Source organism: Anser cygnoides, chromosome 17, assembly GCF_040182565.1.
Source record: "Anser cygnoides isolate HZ-2024a breed goose chromosome 17, Taihu_goose_T2T_genome, whole genome shotgun sequence".
In the NCBI taxonomy this organism is placed as follows: Eukaryota; Metazoa; Chordata; class Aves; order Anseriformes; family Anatidae; genus Anser; species Anser cygnoides.
The window spans coordinates 6,081,326-6,098,405 of record NC_089889.1 but is presented as its reverse complement, the minus strand read 5'-3'; the positions used below and the strand labels follow the sequence as shown (position 1 = coordinate 6,098,405).

General features: G+C 38.9%; 1 protein-coding gene and 1 long non-coding RNA gene across 4 annotated transcripts in view; one reads left to right on the top strand and one right to left on the bottom strand.

The window, feature by feature from the left end:
- ADGRD1 (adhesion G protein-coupled receptor D1) overlaps positions 1 to 17,080 on the bottom strand; it is a 154,843-nt gene that overhangs the window by 21,038 nt on the left and 116,725 nt on the right. For both annotated transcript variants that reach the window (XM_013173436.3, XM_013173437.3), the window contains 3 exons: positions 16,787 to 16,853; positions 15,226 to 15,292; positions 7,087 to 7,178 (listed from right to left, as the gene is read on the bottom strand). In XM_013173436.3, coding sequence (XP_013028890.1) covers positions 7,087 to 7,178; positions 15,226 to 15,292; positions 16,787 to 16,853 — 226 coding nt within the window. The remainder of the gene's footprint in view (positions 1 to 7,086; positions 7,179 to 15,225; positions 15,293 to 16,786; positions 16,854 to 17,080) is intronic.
- The window catches only part of LOC125182793 (uncharacterized), a 263,096-nt gene that overhangs the window by 226,580 nt on the left and 19,436 nt on the right, over positions 1 to 17,080 (top strand). The gene's annotated exons all lie outside the window — the stretch shown is intronic.

Sequence of the window (17,080 nt, the reverse complement as noted above, 5' to 3'; positions counted from 1 at the left end):
CCAGCATTCAAACCCATGTATTTTCAGTCTGAAACTCGGAATCTAATAAGGAGATACCCAAATGGCATTTGTATTTGTCATATTCAATGAGCCAAAAATTTAATTTTATTGAGGACATTATCATTGGCAGTAGTACTTCAGCTCTCTAATTGTCATTGCTTAATACTTTCCTTTTAATTATTTCCTTTATTGCCAGTCCCCCTCCTCCTTCCAAGAGCTTCCATGAGGTACATCGCTCACGCTATTTGAAGCCCTATTCAATGAACAGGATTTCTTACACAGTTAGAAGCTGTCAAGAAAAAGAATTGCTGAAGGCAGATTTGACTTGCCAGGCTGCTCTTTCTAACTGATGGCTCTCCTTCAGCAAATGGGAAAAGCTCGTTTCTCTTTCAACAGAGCACACAGAAGCAGGGGCTCCATGTCTCTGAGGGCTGCGGCTGCAGCATCTGCCAGCAAGGCACAGAACAGATTTTCTAGTGCTACGGATCTTGAATCCCTGTGGATTTTCAGAAGGGTTTGACTGCAGATTGTAACTTGTTCCTAACCCTTGAAGGCAGGTGGGGAGAGAAAAAGGAATTCGCTAATGGTATCGCAAAGGGGTGGAATTTAGTCACGTAGGGAGGTTATGGTAGGAGACCTCTCAGGAGAGCTTCAAGTAAGTGTCGTGATTGACAAGTGCATCCTGTGAAAATGAACAGCTGGAAATAATTCTCAGAAAAAGAAGTCTTTGCACTGCAAATGACATGAAACAGGCCCTGAATCACAAGAACAAAATGCAATACACAGTACCTTGCAGAATAAAGGCTTATGATGTTAAAAGCACCGAAGTTAGCAGCTCTAACTTGGAGGAGTGCTATCCGAGACAAAAGGTGACTGGGCTGAAAGGCAGGCACTATGTTTATAAACAAAGTAAAATACTGATTTGGAGTCATGGCATGGAATGGATCATTGATTAAATGGATGAGCAATTTGCCACTGTGCATTTGGTGTGCTGCTGGAATATAATAGATGGCTTTGCAAAGTGCTTTGGAATGGTCAATTACACATTTAAACCGTACAGATGTCTGCAGCGTCATGAGCTGTTGGAAGACAGCCCTCATGTATTTGTATCTGTCAAAGGGAAAATCTTTCAGTACAACTTTTTTTTCCCCTCCCCCAAATTACCAAAGGAAGTAACAGACTTGCATTAAACCCATGTACCCAGATTTCAGTTTAATCCAGAGTGGTTTAAGCTACATTCAAAAATGCAGTATGAGCTAACACAACGTACATGACTTGCTTGCCCTGTTGAGCTTTTCTTGACGCCCTGTGTTGCTCTCATGCACCACAGCTACTGTCATTTGTTCCATTTTTCAGTCATTAATTTAACTAAACAGAGGAAGTGTTATTCCTTCCCTCGACAGAGAATTCAGAGACTGTTTCATTATTTTACTGAGTGAGGATCAGGCTTTGAGGGATGAGGGAAATGAGTAAAATGAAAGAAAGAATAGGGTAAAAAGCTAAGAAATATTTCTAATTATGTTGTAATTGCTTTCTCTGTGGGGATTATGATAGCTATCACTTCTGGTTCACTGCCTTCTGAAGTGTACACTTTATAAAAATGATACAGATTTTTCCAACTCATTGGGCCATTTCAGAGCAAGCAGTGAGAAAGTATTGAGTAAGACTTGGAGTTAGAAATTTATTCAAGAAAAAGTTAATGAAATTCTGTCTCTTCTGGACAATACAGTGCAAAAGTGAACTAGCTGCGAAAGCACAGTGATACGGTTAAGCATGATATCTTCGATCCTAGACTAAAATGGCTATTACTGCCACAGAGACGTGCTTTGCATTCTTCTGCTGTTACAGTTTCTAATAATCTTACTGTAAATCTAAGGTCTATGAAAATTGTATTATACTTTAACCCTTGTAATTCAGTAGCCAGGTAACTCAGGTAATCAAAAAACCTACTTGTGATAGACTTAACCAAGGAAGAGTTTTCTCTTGGGTAATAAAATGTGCACTTATTTAAAACGCTGTCACATAAGACATCTTTTCTCACTGTAACAGAGAAGTAACTTCCCAAGTAAACACAAAAATGAGGCTTTGAAGGGGTAGAGCAGCAAGACAAAAGCTATTTAGTTGTTAGCCAGAGTAAATGAGTGCACTAAGAGAGGAATTAAAATTTTAAATGCAGCGGGAATAAGTTAAAAAAAAAAAAGAGTTCAAATGGTCCATAACTCAAAAAAGTAATCATGTGTCTCTTCAAGCACGTGAGCAATTCCATTAAACTAATCTGCTTTAATTGCATTAAGCTCAGAAAGACTACTCATATGTTTAAACTCAAACATAAGATTAATTATTTCCTTAAATGGAAGTCAAGAAGCCCAGTCAAGAAGAATGGATAGTGCAAACAAATGTGTATATGAATTTTAATTTTTCAAGATTCAGCATTCATTTCAAGATTCAGCATTCTATAAAGTAAAACATTCAAATTAGCTTTTCGGTGGAAAATGTGCTCCCTGGATGCAAAAAAATCTCAGAAAGCTGCATCTGAATTAGTAGATGAAATTATTTTGCTGAGAGTCTATAGCTAATCAGCTAAGAAAATGTACAAATATAATCAATCGATCACAACTAAGTGAAACAGCTCATAGTCTATACATTTGTGTTCAATATGCTTCAGAAAACAGTGTAAAAAGCATGTTCTTAAGTCAATTCAAAAAAGAAACAGGAGCTCGTCATAATTCCTTGCTCATCTCTTACCAGCAAACTATTCTTGCAGAGTTGAAGTTTCAGATGCTAAAAAAGTGACCATTCACACACACACAAATCCTACAACAACGAACTATTTACTGTCCAAACTGTCACAGGAGTCTATTAGGCATTAATTAGCATCTGATTGTATACTGGTTAATTAATGAAATTGTTTTTTCCTTAATTTTTTTTAATGTATGTATCATAAACTTAACTCTTTTATGGTTTTTTTGTTTGTTTGTTTGTTTGTTTGTTTTTCTTCAATTTACCCTATATTCTATATTGGGGATATTGGGGGTATTATTATTTTCTTTAAAAAATAAATAACAACAAAAAAAGGCATGTCCACACCTGTCTATATCTCTGAAACTAAAATAAAACGGTCAGGAAGATGCTGTCTGATAACTTCATTACAAGAAGCAACATCTGAAGCTGAAAAGGTCAACCAGTCCATAATGTATTGCACTTTATTCTGGGCAGAATGTAAATTGGGCAGATGATGAATTAATTAATTTTATGATAAAAAAGAAATGTTGTTAACACCTTCCTGTTCTGTTTTGGCTTTTAAGCACAAAGTTTGGTGGACACTGCCTTCAGAGCTGAGCACCAGCTCACTCTGGTGCATGTTCTGTAGCCACATTTGAGTCAGCATTTGAGAGGACCTGTTGCCATATGGAAAATCAGGAACAATTACTCTAAATAATTACATCAGTTTATTGCTGTCTGTTGCCAAGAGAAACAAGCCCTTGTTGGTAATATCCACTGGCGTTGCCAAGTAACTTAATCTTTAGGGAAACCAAATACGCTCCAGCACTAGCACTTCTCTAACAATAAATATCCTTTCTAACTGATATCATCATGGCTCATAACTGCATCTTTATTCTGACAATTTGCTAAGGTAATCTCTGCTCGGTTTGGGGCTGACAGCCTCAGAGGTGTGAGTTATCACACCTAACTTGAGAGTGCACAGGGGCGGTGTCTGAGCAGGAGCTGGGCAATCTAGGCTTCCCTCGGGTTCGCTGGGGAGAAATCAGAACTTTTAGGGCAAGCAGCTTGAACAGACGAGATGAATTGCACAGCAGAAGCACCCGGTTATCCATCCATCAGGGAGTGCAGGTGGAGGAGGAGGTGTCTGCTTCACTGAGCTCTAAAGCTCGGGGACATGAGCCCAGGTCAGGCACTCTCCCACCGAGGCTGCCAGCAGGAGTGGAAGTCAGTCCTCGTCGGGGTGATTAAACTCTTCCTTTGGCAGGAAAGCCTGGCAAGAGGCAAGCCTGATGATGGGCCTGTTCTGTAAAACCTGGAGGCTTGGATTTTCAGACCTCTATGCCTACGACTGCTGATCGTTTGAACTCAACAGCTGCTGCAGGGGTGAGGTCTGTTACATGCTTGAAGGCAGCTACAAATATTGGCCTGAGTCACCAAGGAGAGGCAGCTGGCACCTCTCTCGCACTCCTGTCACAGGCACTTCAGTCAGTCTCCAGCCAGTTTTGCTATTCCTTTCAGTTCATTACCACTTGTAACCTTCAAAACCCCACTGTTTAAGTACTATCATCTAAATCATTGCAGACAGAAACTTAGTGTTTCTTATTGTGCTTTCCACTCAAATTTCATTCCAGCTTGAAAATAATGCATTGAAATCTCTCCTATTTTATCCCCTAACAACTTTATTAGATCGAGCAGGTTCTCCCTGCATAGCTCCTTGCACTGCATTTCTCATTTTCTTTATTCTGTCTTTTGCTTCTTTTGCATTCTGAGACCATGAACACAGCCGTAAAAAATCCCCTTCTGCTCTATGAAACACTTCACTACAGCAAAGAACTACGATATGGTGACAATGTGGTTACTTGTCTCACCAAAATCACTTTGTGCCATTTAAATATAGATGTGTTTCCAAGAAGTGCTTGATAAATTCTTTCTAACATATTCCCAGTTTTCCCCATAGCTGATGTCAAACAAACAGCACTATCCAGATGGATGCCTGACAGGCCCTTTATTTAAGGCTCGTCTTACACAAAGCAGTCTGTGGTCTTCAGTGATTTCTCCCTAAGCCAATTGCACTTGTTGATTCAAAAACTACCTTGTAGCCCTTGCTGACAGCGACTTGACAGAAACTACAGAGCTTATTGTGTTTTTCTGATTTCTCCCTGCTCCCTGTCACTGATTCATTTTGCTGTGCTTATTCACTCTCACATGTTAACAACCTCTGATCAACATCTAGGAGTCTTTAGTGGTTGGAGGCATTTTCATCTCGCTATGAAAAACATTTCCTAAGCAGCTGTCAGAACAGAAACCACTTTTGTTTTGTTCTCTTCCTTTTTGGAAAACAGTACAATGTACGGATGATTTCACACTAGACACATAAACTTCTCACCTGTATAAAGAGTATGGAGGACAAGAAACCTAGTGTTATAAAGCCTGAACGTTTGATTTTATTCAACAGATAGGCCAGTTACTTCTCCATGACATTCTCTGTACATGAAACTCAGCCTGCCTCACTGCCATATTGAATCAGGTTATAAACACTCTTTAGGATCAGATTTGGACAGCTATTTATGTCGTTCTCATTTCAGATTTCTTCTGAGGACCTATTTCTGTAATGACATCTACAGAAAAACAGATATTCTGTATACTTTACATACTTTTAGTTATATTTTATTGAATTAATTTATTTCTATCAGGAAAGATGACCTATCAAACCTATTCCTGCTTAACAATTAATTCCATGATCATTTTCCTATATATCTTCTCGTTATTTATTATTTTTCTCTACTACCATCATTATTGTTAGGTTAAAACCTAAAACCGTGCTTTACAAATACTAGGTACACAACTCACATTTTTACTATAGAGCTCCACCATTCCCAGTCTATAGCTGATAATATTTATACCAGGAGTATATACTCCCAATTAAATGCATTTTGTCTTACTCCTAGCTCAACCATCCTTAAACTGGATGCTTTAAAAATATATATATATATATATATACATATATATATAGTAGCATTCAGGGTACAACCTGTGTTGAATCAACTCTTCTCTATAATACAAGTAAGAAAATATCTAAGTACATAGAGATATCAGTGTAGCTATTTATGGAGTTTGTTCCCTTATTTCCTAATTCTAATAATGGACACAAATTGGCATTGACAATACACAGTTATTTGCTTCCTAAGGTTCTATATTTCCTTTGTATTTCTGAAGGTCACAAGGACTCAGCCAAACCTGAAACAGTAATTTTAATTCCAAGTCTTTTCATTTCACTACTATATAATTATCTTATAGATTTTTGTGTAGACTTATTTACTGTTTTTCTTTTCCTGTTGGATAAGTATACAGTAACTAAACTGACTTCAATTAGGTAACTGTCACCAATATTGAAAACTTAATGGCATTTTAAAAATTACATTAGTAATCAAAGCATAAAAATGATTCTTTATGACACCATTTCAGAGCAGAGGTACCAAAGCTTATCATACAATAGTCCGTGACTCAGAAATATTAAACACAGACCATCGTCACATTTTTATTCTGAGTTACACACTCCTTGAGTTATATACAGTATATTATATGTTTGGACTAAAATGTCTTTAGGAGATACAAGATGCAAAATGAAATATTCAGCACTTTAAGTTCAATATATTATCTTCTTAGTTACCCATACATAATCCTATAAATTTTTTAGAAATCAGAACTTGTCCTTGTGTATTCAGATGCAGTGATGTGTCTACATTAACTTTCCCCTCTAGTGCTGATACCATAGTATTTAAAAGCTGATGCACTCTCAGAGAGGCCAACATCCCTATGGGCTCAAAGCACCTTGATATAAAGACACACTTGAATTTAAGAACACATTTAAATCCAGCATAAGTCTCTGTGCTTTGCATTATCGAGAGAGTCTTAAAGATAAGCATATGCCTAAATATTTTGCTGAACTGGGGCTAGAAACAAGGTTTATCCTCTGGAAGAGTGGAATAGTTGCAATACTCAAGTACAGATTGATCATGCTCTGGGGGATTTATATTTTAAAATAGCAGGAAGAGGAAAGTCTCCATTAATAAAAAGGAAAATCATGAATCAGCAAATGCTGGAAACTATAATAAGCAGGAAAACACTTTAGCTCACAGTGAACCATAGGCTTCATCCTATGCAGCATATGGCTTTTGTAAAATATATTAACTGGCTGCATTCAAGAGAATGATATGTTGCCTTCAACTTTATTTGCTTTTTACTAAAGCGGAATGATATCAGTGTTCTGGGAGAAGGCCATGATTCATGTCCCTAAGATATGACATTGCTAGTGTGGGATTATTAACTTGTTAAAACAGAATTTGAATATGAAAAACTTACTTGAAGGCATTGGCATCTCCGTGGACCTTATAGTTGTCTGCACTGATTCTTGAGATAACTCTTGTGACAGCGATGAGAATACCAATATTGACCTGAAGAAGAAGAAGGAACAAGACTTGGTCAGGAAATCAAATACCAAATGTGTCAGAGATGCAAACTGCCCTAAGAGTGTACTGTGTGTACCGTGCAAATGAACAGAAAATAGGAATTTTGCCTGTTGTATTTATTTGGCGAAAGAAGTTTCCAACTTTGGACTGATATAGTCTGACCTCCATTGTCAGTGGATTTCTCTGTTCCGAAAGTGGGTAGCTCTTCCACCTTGTGTGATTTTTCCCTTCCGGAACAGCTTACCTCTTTAGGATAAGGCTGGACAGAAACATTGATTCACAACTGAAGTGCTCAGGATCCCTACTCTACAAATACCCTAGTATCTACCAGCAGCTGCCAAATTAGACAAGAACTTCAGTGAACAGCACTATATGTCTGTGTGATCTTTGTTTTTTTGTTTGCATGTGCACAGGCTTCAGAAAACACTTCTCTCAGACTTATAGCCTTCACAGTGTGTAATTCATGTTTCTTACCAAAATCTGCTTGCAATTTAAGCATGAGATTATTTTAAACCAGCAATGAGGAAAATATATTAAGCCTGAACTCTTCTCTTCGAAAGCTCTACTCTTTTTTATGTCAGGCCCAGCAGAAACATCAATAAAATGAAAGGAACTCCCACCAGAAATCTAGGAAATCTTGAAAAGAGTAACACTGAAAGGTGCAACAAAAGAAAGTTTGCTCTGGAGTCACAGGTGAGAAAGTAAAGAAAACTTTATCATTTTACGGAGATGTGGCAAATACTGTCTTGTTTTGCAGAGACCTTGGGTTTAAAGAAAAAAAGAGAGGGGGAGAATGTGAAGGTGAAAGACATATTTCCCCTTTTCTGTCCAAAGTTACACATCAGCTACAAAGCTGATATTTAGCATCAAGTTAAGAACAAGGGAAGAACAAAGCAGCCTTGAGCTACAGAACATAAAAAAAGAATTCGATATAGTACTATTGCTTAATTAAAACTCAACAATCGTAATCTATTTTAACATAAATATTATAATTTTGGTTGAGCTAAAGAATATTTAAACTTGGTAATAATCATTCTCATGCCATTTTTCAGATCTTACAATTCTTTAAATTTTAGATTCCTAAGGGTAGCTCATCACCTACTGTAAAAGATAAGGATAGCTGTGATAGTTCATTTCTGCCACAGCTTTTTAGCCCATCCAAAGAATTCTCTGTGGAACCAAAAAACTTTTCAATTACAAGTGTACTCGTTCAATTGGTTTTACAGAGATTAATAAGAGATGAAATTCAATGGTCTTGGGACCATTTTCCCTATTCCCACCAAATCATATATTGAAAATATTTTTAAGGCAGTAACAAGCATTCCTGAAAAACCCATTTATGTGCTAAATATGTGCGTTGACTGAAGGAGCAAATGATGAATATGAACAAGTTACATTTCTCTTATTTCTCCTCCCAACTCTCCAATTTTCTGCTGTATGTCCACCAAACAATCATCTTCAATGCAGCTTTTCATGAGAATTTCACAGGAAATGCCTCTCTATACCCTTCACTTCTTTCCTGACATATTATCTTTCATCAGCCTTTTTTAGTCTTTTATCTAAAATATCGGTTTCCTCTACTGACATTTCCTTGCAGATGTCTCACAGACAGCACAAGTTCATCTTGGCACAGTTGCTGCACGGACCCTTTTTCTGATAACTGGAAACAGCATGCTCCTGCCAACCTCACAAGCACTTAACTCCAGCTCTTTATTCCATTCCTAATTCTTTTTAGACAGATTTTCCTAGATTTTACTTTCTGCATAGCATTTTAAAAAATATGCAGATTATGCATATGCAATGTCTTTTAAAATACTAAGAAAATACATTGCAGTGAAATCAAGACTCCTCATTCCTTACATTCTGAATTCCCTACATCTTACCGAAGTCAATGAAAGTTATAAATAATAAGCACCAACAAAGGAATACTCAGAATCTTGCAAACTTTCACTCAGACTGGACATGAACCCTAGGATGTGGTCATCAGAACACCACAAGATAGTCTCCAAGGACACAGAAACATATGGTTTGCTGAAGCACAAATTCAGTATTTTTAGGTGAACTATGATTTTATATATATATATTAAAAAATGAGATTGGAAATTAATTTCCTTTATATTTTGGATCGTCTAAAGTTGTAATTTAAAAAGACCTAGAGCACCTCCTCTTGTGCAGCCAGTGTAATCATATCCTGTCCAGGCTGCTTTAGTTACATGTTTATAAGATGAGAAGGAAGGACTGTGATCTGTCTGCTGATAAAGATAAGGTACTTGTAAAATTAGCAACCAGCCCTTACGCTCAAGTCCCAAAGTTCTATGTTTAAATTTCCTAAACCACTTGAAAATTTTTGTTTAGGTATTTTGAGAAATTAGAGTAATCTCTTGCAGCCTAAATAAACAGATTAGCTATGAATGTCTTCTTTTGTTAATGTTTCAGTAATCAAAGCATGGAGGTATTTCCACTGTCCTTGTAATGGGAAACCAAAATATAGCCACTGAATTGCTCCTCTAGTGATTTTTTGGCATCTGAAATAAATACTTACCCAATGACTTTAATAGAGGAATGCTTAGTTGATGAAACACTCATTATGTTTTAGCATATATCAGAATGTTCAAAGTAGGAGAATAAACATTTAGATAAAAGAACTGTATATAGCTCATATTTCTTACTTTTCTGAAAGGCCAGATTGCCTGACAGTTGCAGTTATTTTGCCTTAAAAGTACACAAGAACATAGATTTTTTTTTTTCTTGTAGGCACTGACCACACTTTATTTTTCAAAAAAATATGGCTAATAACAATAGCACATGTTTCCTAACTCACAGGACTCCTTTCAAGGCAGCTGGTCTGACCTCAGGCACTTGCAGCTCTGCAAAATCTGCAGGAGCTGCCAGTTCCCCTTATGGTAGGCTTGAGACAAAGCCCACCAGAGCCCATGGAAAGGTTCCAGTGACATCAGGGAGCCCTGGCTCACGCTGGGACAACTTCACCTGATTAAAAATTGTCAGATCAGGTGGAGAGTTAAATATGCAAAAAGAACCTCTTTCAATATGAATACTTCTTATCAAAATTTATTTGGATTAGATTTTTGGACATGGAAAAACACAAAGAGCATGAGCCAAACTTTGTTTTCTTGACCATACAGCCCTGCTTAGAGGAGCAGAGATGTGAAAAAAAATTAAAAAGGTCTGAACTGCAAGAACTGTCTACAATTGTAACACCTAATTCTATAGCCTTTTGTCAACTGACCCAGTAGGATTTCTCAAGGGTCTCCCTGAAAGAGCAGAATGAATACAGCTATCAGGGACATCTGCCAGAGAGGTGCAGAAATGCATCTTTAATTCCAGGTTAGGTTGGTTAGCTTTTCAAAGAGGTGCCCTGCTGTCTTTGAGTTTTTTACAAAGCTGGAATAGAAATAGTGAGACAAATTCTTTCCCTCACTTATTCTTTTGCAGGGTTTTCACCCAGCTTTCGTCCAAGTCTCCTGAGATTTTTGTTGTTTCTTTAGCACAGTGCAGAAATCCCCTGAGTAAAACCCTCAGATGTGGTGTGTTGCATCCTAGCCAAGAAGAGGCTTGGCAGCACAGAGGGAAAAAAATGGATAAAACATATTGCCTTAATTAAATCCATTGACCAGTTTTCCTCTAAAACCACAAACTATTTTAAGCTCCACTTCAGTTTTGGGCAATGATACAGGGAGTTATAACTGCTCTTCCAATCTGAGGTTTAACATACTCTCCAGTGGTGCGAGTTAATTTTATCCTAATCATGACATCACTGGTAGCACACACCAACCCTCCAAGCTGTTGGAGTTGCAGCCCATTGCTAGGTCACATCGTTATGCATTTCCATACACAGAGAGTCAATTAAATTAGAATGATGTTCAAAACTGGGGGAATGGTTTTGGAAAGCCTGATGCCACTCCCAGCTATCCCAGACCAATTAGAGGCTGAATAGACTACACTGAGTTATTTTGGATTTCTTGTGCATGACTTCATGTTAATGCATACAACATTGCTCCAATCAGAGCTGAATAGCAAAGCAAACCTTTGAGGCTGGAAAGAAAATACACAAGAAAATAAATACTAAATAAAAGATGGGACAGATCCTTGACTTCTACTTTTTTTCTGATACTAATCCCTCATTTTTAAGTTCTTATAATCTGTCCCATCATTCTAAAAAGCATTTCATGATTTTCTGTTCATTAGCTGATAAGAAATTTAATTTTAAAAAATGCATAAATTCAATTTTAAAATAGTAAAATCACTCATAACTGAGTGCTAATAAAAAAAATAGAGAAACTTTGCTGCTGCGATCTGTGCATTTGTGCTCTATTCCACCACAGCACTTAAGTATGTACTTGATTTCAATGCCTGAAGAATCCTACTGTTTCAATGCCTTCAAATGTTATGGGCCAAATCCGTCACCTCTTCCATGATGAATGATGTCTAATAAAGGACGCAAATTGCCACTTTTAAATCAGTGGGCCTACCTGCAGGGTAAAATACTATTCAACATACAAAATTAGCTTAATTCTGCACAGGTACATAAAGGTATAAATAAATACCATCAGACCAATGGAACTTACTAAATCAGGTATGAGCAGCAGGTATAAAGGGAGCAAATCTTTTTCTGTATATTTAATATTCATAAACATGTATCAGTTGAAGCCAGTGATGGCAGGTTCAGCCTGGGATCCAAATTCATGCAGCCCCATCTGAAGATACTGGTTACAAAGCTGGTGTCCCCACAGCACAGAATTGCTTTAGCAGTATGCTAATTACAATCATTTAGCTCCATAAAAATGCTGTTTATTAGAAGGTCTTGTGAAAAAGCACCAGGAAAATAACAACTTACAGGGAAAACAATAGAAGGAACTTGCCACTACAGCCCAATCTTCCCCCCACAATGGATTGTTCCCTGTCTGTAGCACACCCACTGCTCTGTGTACACAGATGCTTTCAGCAGAATTTCCTTAATTCTGCCATATCTATGGAAACACACCAAAGTAGCAGATGGTTGATAACAAACAAAGCCTTCTGCCAGAAGCTTTTACTGTCTTGTTCCAAAAATTCAGGTGCTTTGTCAAGTTTTGTTTTTGCTTTTTTTTTTCTTTTCCTTTGAAGACATGTTTTCCCAGGCCAACATTGGCTGAGATGAGGTTCGTTTCCAAATTAATTGCAACAATTTTCTTGTGAAGTTGCTGTATGAGATTTGGGTGTTGTGGCTGGGAACTGGGGAGTTGGGACTGGAGAGTGATCCTTAAACCTTAATGTGCGGGTAGAAGCCAAAAGACCTACACGTAGAAGGATCTATTTCTTTCCTCAAACCCTAAGGAAAAAAAGCACTTTTGGTATGGGAATCCATATAGGTCTGGGAGGTTCTGCGAATTACTCCCCAGAAAAGTATGTGTGAGTATTTTTTCCCAGTCACACTCCTACCACATCACTCTGTTTTAAGGCTCCGTGATGTCTGTAGCGACTGTGAGGCTGGGGCAGGACAAAGTAGACCGAGTCTGCCTAGTCTTGAGGGAGTGGGAGTTGAAAGGAGCAGTTCCCCTGTTTTCTGCACGGCATAATCCTTTTACTTGGCAGAGAGAAACTGGATGAGAGTAGTCAAAAATTGCTTTTTGAGGCTTATTTTCAGAGCTAAAAACTGGTTCAAACAAGTAGTGGCTAATTTTCTATTTAAAGAGCCCAGGCACACATGCATGCACAAAATAGTGTTTAGCCTTGTTATTTCCCTATAGGCGCTAACATATTTTTCAGCTAGCATATCCAATGCCCAGAGAAAATAATTTGTCAGCCAGCTTGCTGCTATTTTGGGCAGAGCTGGGTTTAGACTATTTAACAAATTGCTCTACACGGATCAACCTTGTGAGCTCATTCTTTCTCTTTCGCAAAATATTTGTATCCATACAAGAATATAACTTGAGCTGCACAAATAATATATCTGAGAGCCAGACGGTTAAACCCGTACTTTCATAGCAAGCAGCTACACATACAATTTGTTGAAGACTGTGCTCACTCAGGTGAGTAAGTGCTTCACTATCTAGCGTGTTTTGATTAATACTATCTTTGAACAGCAGCTGGGAGAGATTTGATTTTGCTGGTTGCATCTCATTTCCTCCTTTGCTGCTGAACAATGGCCAGAAAGCAAGCGCTAATGTGAGAAGGAGATGTTCAAATATTATGGTATTTTAGTTGCTCTCCAATCATCAATATCTATGTATCTTTGAATATAAGCTTACAGAAGGTCAAAGGTACAGGACAACAAGAAATTAAGCTTGCTGGAACAAAGTCCAGAGCTGTTTAGCCAACTCTAATCCAATGATAAGTGTTTCTTATTTACATGTATATGATTTCACTTAGATTAAAAAAAAATAAATAAAAATCTGCCCTTATTGCACAGCGACTCTCCAGTGTTGCCATTAATCATTTGATTAAAATGCTAACGTGAGGTAATTTCTGCCACATCGATATAGCAACTGTTTTCATTGTTTTTATATATGTTTATATAGCCTAGTTTTTCAGAGGCTGTATCTTGGGTGGAAGACGCTGGGCTGTGAGAGCTGCTGATTTTGCTGTCTCAAGGCAAATGTTAGGGTGTCAACTCGGCTGCAGCACAAAATTGCCTGTGATGGCACAGGTCAGCCAAGGAGCCACCACCTGCTTCCTGAATGGTTACAGAGACGTGCAGTGGCAAACACAAGTGCTCAGTGCACTTCTATATGTATAGTTCTCCTGCCTTTCTTTGGCTTGCAGAGATACTTCTGCTAGCAGGATTTGTGGGGTTTCTCTATGCAGAGAAATCTCGGGATGTGCCTGTGCTGTCTCTCTTGGGGAAGTACAAGACAGCATCACTGACTCCCTTTGATGTTCCTCCATGCAAGTAGTCAGGATCTTATTTTATCTGACCCTCCTTCAATGCCACAGCAGGCACAGGCTCTGGTCTAGATTTCAGCTCATGCTTCAAATCTAGCAAAGCTTTAAAGGCAGCCTAATTTCTCTAATCAGTGGGTCTATTCTGTGTTCGTGTTGTCACTCTGACATTACAACCTGCAGCAAAAATCACAGACAACCTGATCAATTATAGTATTGGAAACAGTGCTGTAGAGGAATAATCTCCCACTTAATTCCTGTAAAGACCCCTGACTCCTCAAGTAATCATCATGATTAAACCACAACTCGCTGTAATTTAATGTGTGGCCATAATTAAACTGCTGTGGAACATTTACATCTCAGCATCGCAGCCGCAAACCTGCAGGCTCCCTGGAGAGGTGACATCCTTTGTAGCTGACAGAGGTGTCTGCAGAAGCACCTGATCCCCTGCCAACCTGCCTTAGCCCTGCCTCAATCAGCTGGACAAACTGCCGCACCCAACGTCGAATTCCCAATACGGAGGAAGAGCACAAAGTCCTCATCACTGTAAGAAGGCAGACGTGGAGGCTGCTTGTTACTTTCCCCAGAGCTTGCCTGAGGGGTGGCAGCTCATGCTGCTGTTTAAACCCATTCCTGCCAGCTGCTGGCTGCTTGCAATCCCTGCTGACCATCATCTTCACTGAGGGCACTCAGCTTTCCCTGAGAAAAGTGAGCTCTGCACAAGCAACAGCTTCAAATACCCGTGGGATGGAATCAGCTTTTCAACTTCTACAGGTGTATGTGAAACACAAACCACTGAGCTTCTTTCTGGGGTCTTTCTGAGATCTAGTATACCCCCCAAGATTACTCAGTTCTGGGCAGCTATTAATGGCCCCAACAGGGCTTTTACAAAAGAAGGCTGCCCCAGTATTTTAGGTTGCATTTTATTTTTGGAATAGTGAAAAGAATAGGGTGAGAATTAATATGTATCAACCAATACACAACCTAGTAAAACAAAAATTGGAGCAGGAACAAAACAATTCTGGACCATTCACCTCTGTCATTCAGTAAGTTTCACTGGCCTGGCACAAAGACTGACACCAGACCTCCAGCTGAGCTCTGCTGGGTGGCTGACATCCATCCAATATGAAACAGGAGCCGTGGGTTTACCTACCAGAATTACAAACAATGCTGGTGCCACGAAAGCCCAGATTGCTCCATTCTGTAGTGAAAGCCAGCAGCTGCAGAGAAAAATAGAATGATTTTAGGTGAAACACATGGTCATTTAATTAGTAATGTTCTTAATTTAAAAAGAGACTAAGAGTGCAAAAAGACTGGTGAATTTTAAAAGCAAGAGACATGATAGAGCATCAATAAGAAGCTCCTTTTCCCCTCAGACTCTGAAGCAGGATTTCATTGTGATTTGTGTCTTGCGTAGAGTCAGTGACAGCTATATGCCCCAGCATGCCTTCAAATAGCATTAGGGGTGGAAAGACAGGAAAAAAGGAAAGATTTTATTTGCTGTTTGTTGGTCCTGTGTCCTGTATCACAGACACTCCTTTCAGTGCTGTGAGCACTGTCATTGTAGTTGTCCTGGTTCCAGTTAGGACAGAGTTAAGTAGCTCATAGTAGCTGGTAGGGTGCTATGTTTTGGATTAGGATGAGAAGAGCGCTGATAACATGCTGATGTTTTAATTGTTGCAGAGCAGTGTTTACACCGGGCCAAGGACTTTTCGGCTTCTTGCTCTGTCCTGCCAGCGAGCAGGCTGGGGGTGCAGCAGGAGCTGGGAGGGGACAGACCCAGGACAGCTGACCCAAACTGGCCAAAGGGGTATTCCATACCATCTGACGTCATGCTAAACAATATATAGGGGTGGCTGGCCGGGGTGGGGGGGCCGGCTGCTCGGGAATAGGCTGGGCATCGGTCAGCGGGTGGTGAGCAATTGCATTGTGCATCACTTGTTTCTTACACATTATTATTGTTAATACTATTATCATTATCACTATTATTATTATTATTGTTATTATTATTTTCCTGTCTTAATAAACTGTCTTTATCTCAACTCACAGGCTTCACTTTCCCGTTTCTCTCCCCCCATCCCAGAGAGGGAGGGGGGAGGGTGAGCGAACGGCTGTGTGGTGTTTAGCTGCCAGCCGGGTTAAACCACAACAGTAGTGAGAGAAAAATGTAAGCCTTTCCTGCTTTGCCTAGCTGGGGATAAGGAAAAAGGCTGGGAAACATGCTGTCAGCTTGATGCTTCTTTCTTACAGTGGTGAGGATATAAACTAGTTTACCGCACACAACAAATAACCCTATTTCCCAAACTTTCACTTACATAGCAGTAAGATTGAATTCCATGGTATTTTCTCAGATAAATTTGCTTTTCTTTTTCTCACATTGAAATGGACTTTTTAAAATTTTATTTAACAATATCCATTCTAGATCTACAGATGCTTAACTGCAGTTTTCTTCAAAAGGTTAAAAATCTTTTATCAAAGATTATTCTCACCTTGTCAGAAATGCTTGAGTCCCTGCTTTACTCTGTGCGTGGGGTGAGCAGAGCTCACACTGAGTGCCCAGCGTAGGAGGCAGCGACCTCTACAAGCAGGCAACCTCCCCTGCTCCTCAGCAGCAAGCTGCAGAACTACAGTCCTGCTAAAAGATCTACGCGTTTTCCTCCCCACCACACTTTTCATCCTTATTGTACCTGGAATGAAACCCTTTTTATACTCACTTGTCATTTTCTCCATAGCTGTCTAGGGATGATGTTGTGGAAATTACACAGATCACCAATGGACACCCTGTGAAAAGACAAAGTTGGAAGCAGCATTAGTAACAAAAGTGCAACTTCCAGTAAACCCTGCAAATTCAGCTAAATTTGCATGGACAACAGAACAGCTCAGAGCGATTTTATAATTAAGTCTAACTCAACATCCTTCTGCAGCTTTGTACTACAATATGTTTTAATCAATTAATGTTGGACAAACAAAATGACTTTTCAATAAAGCACTAGTTTAACAGGTTAACT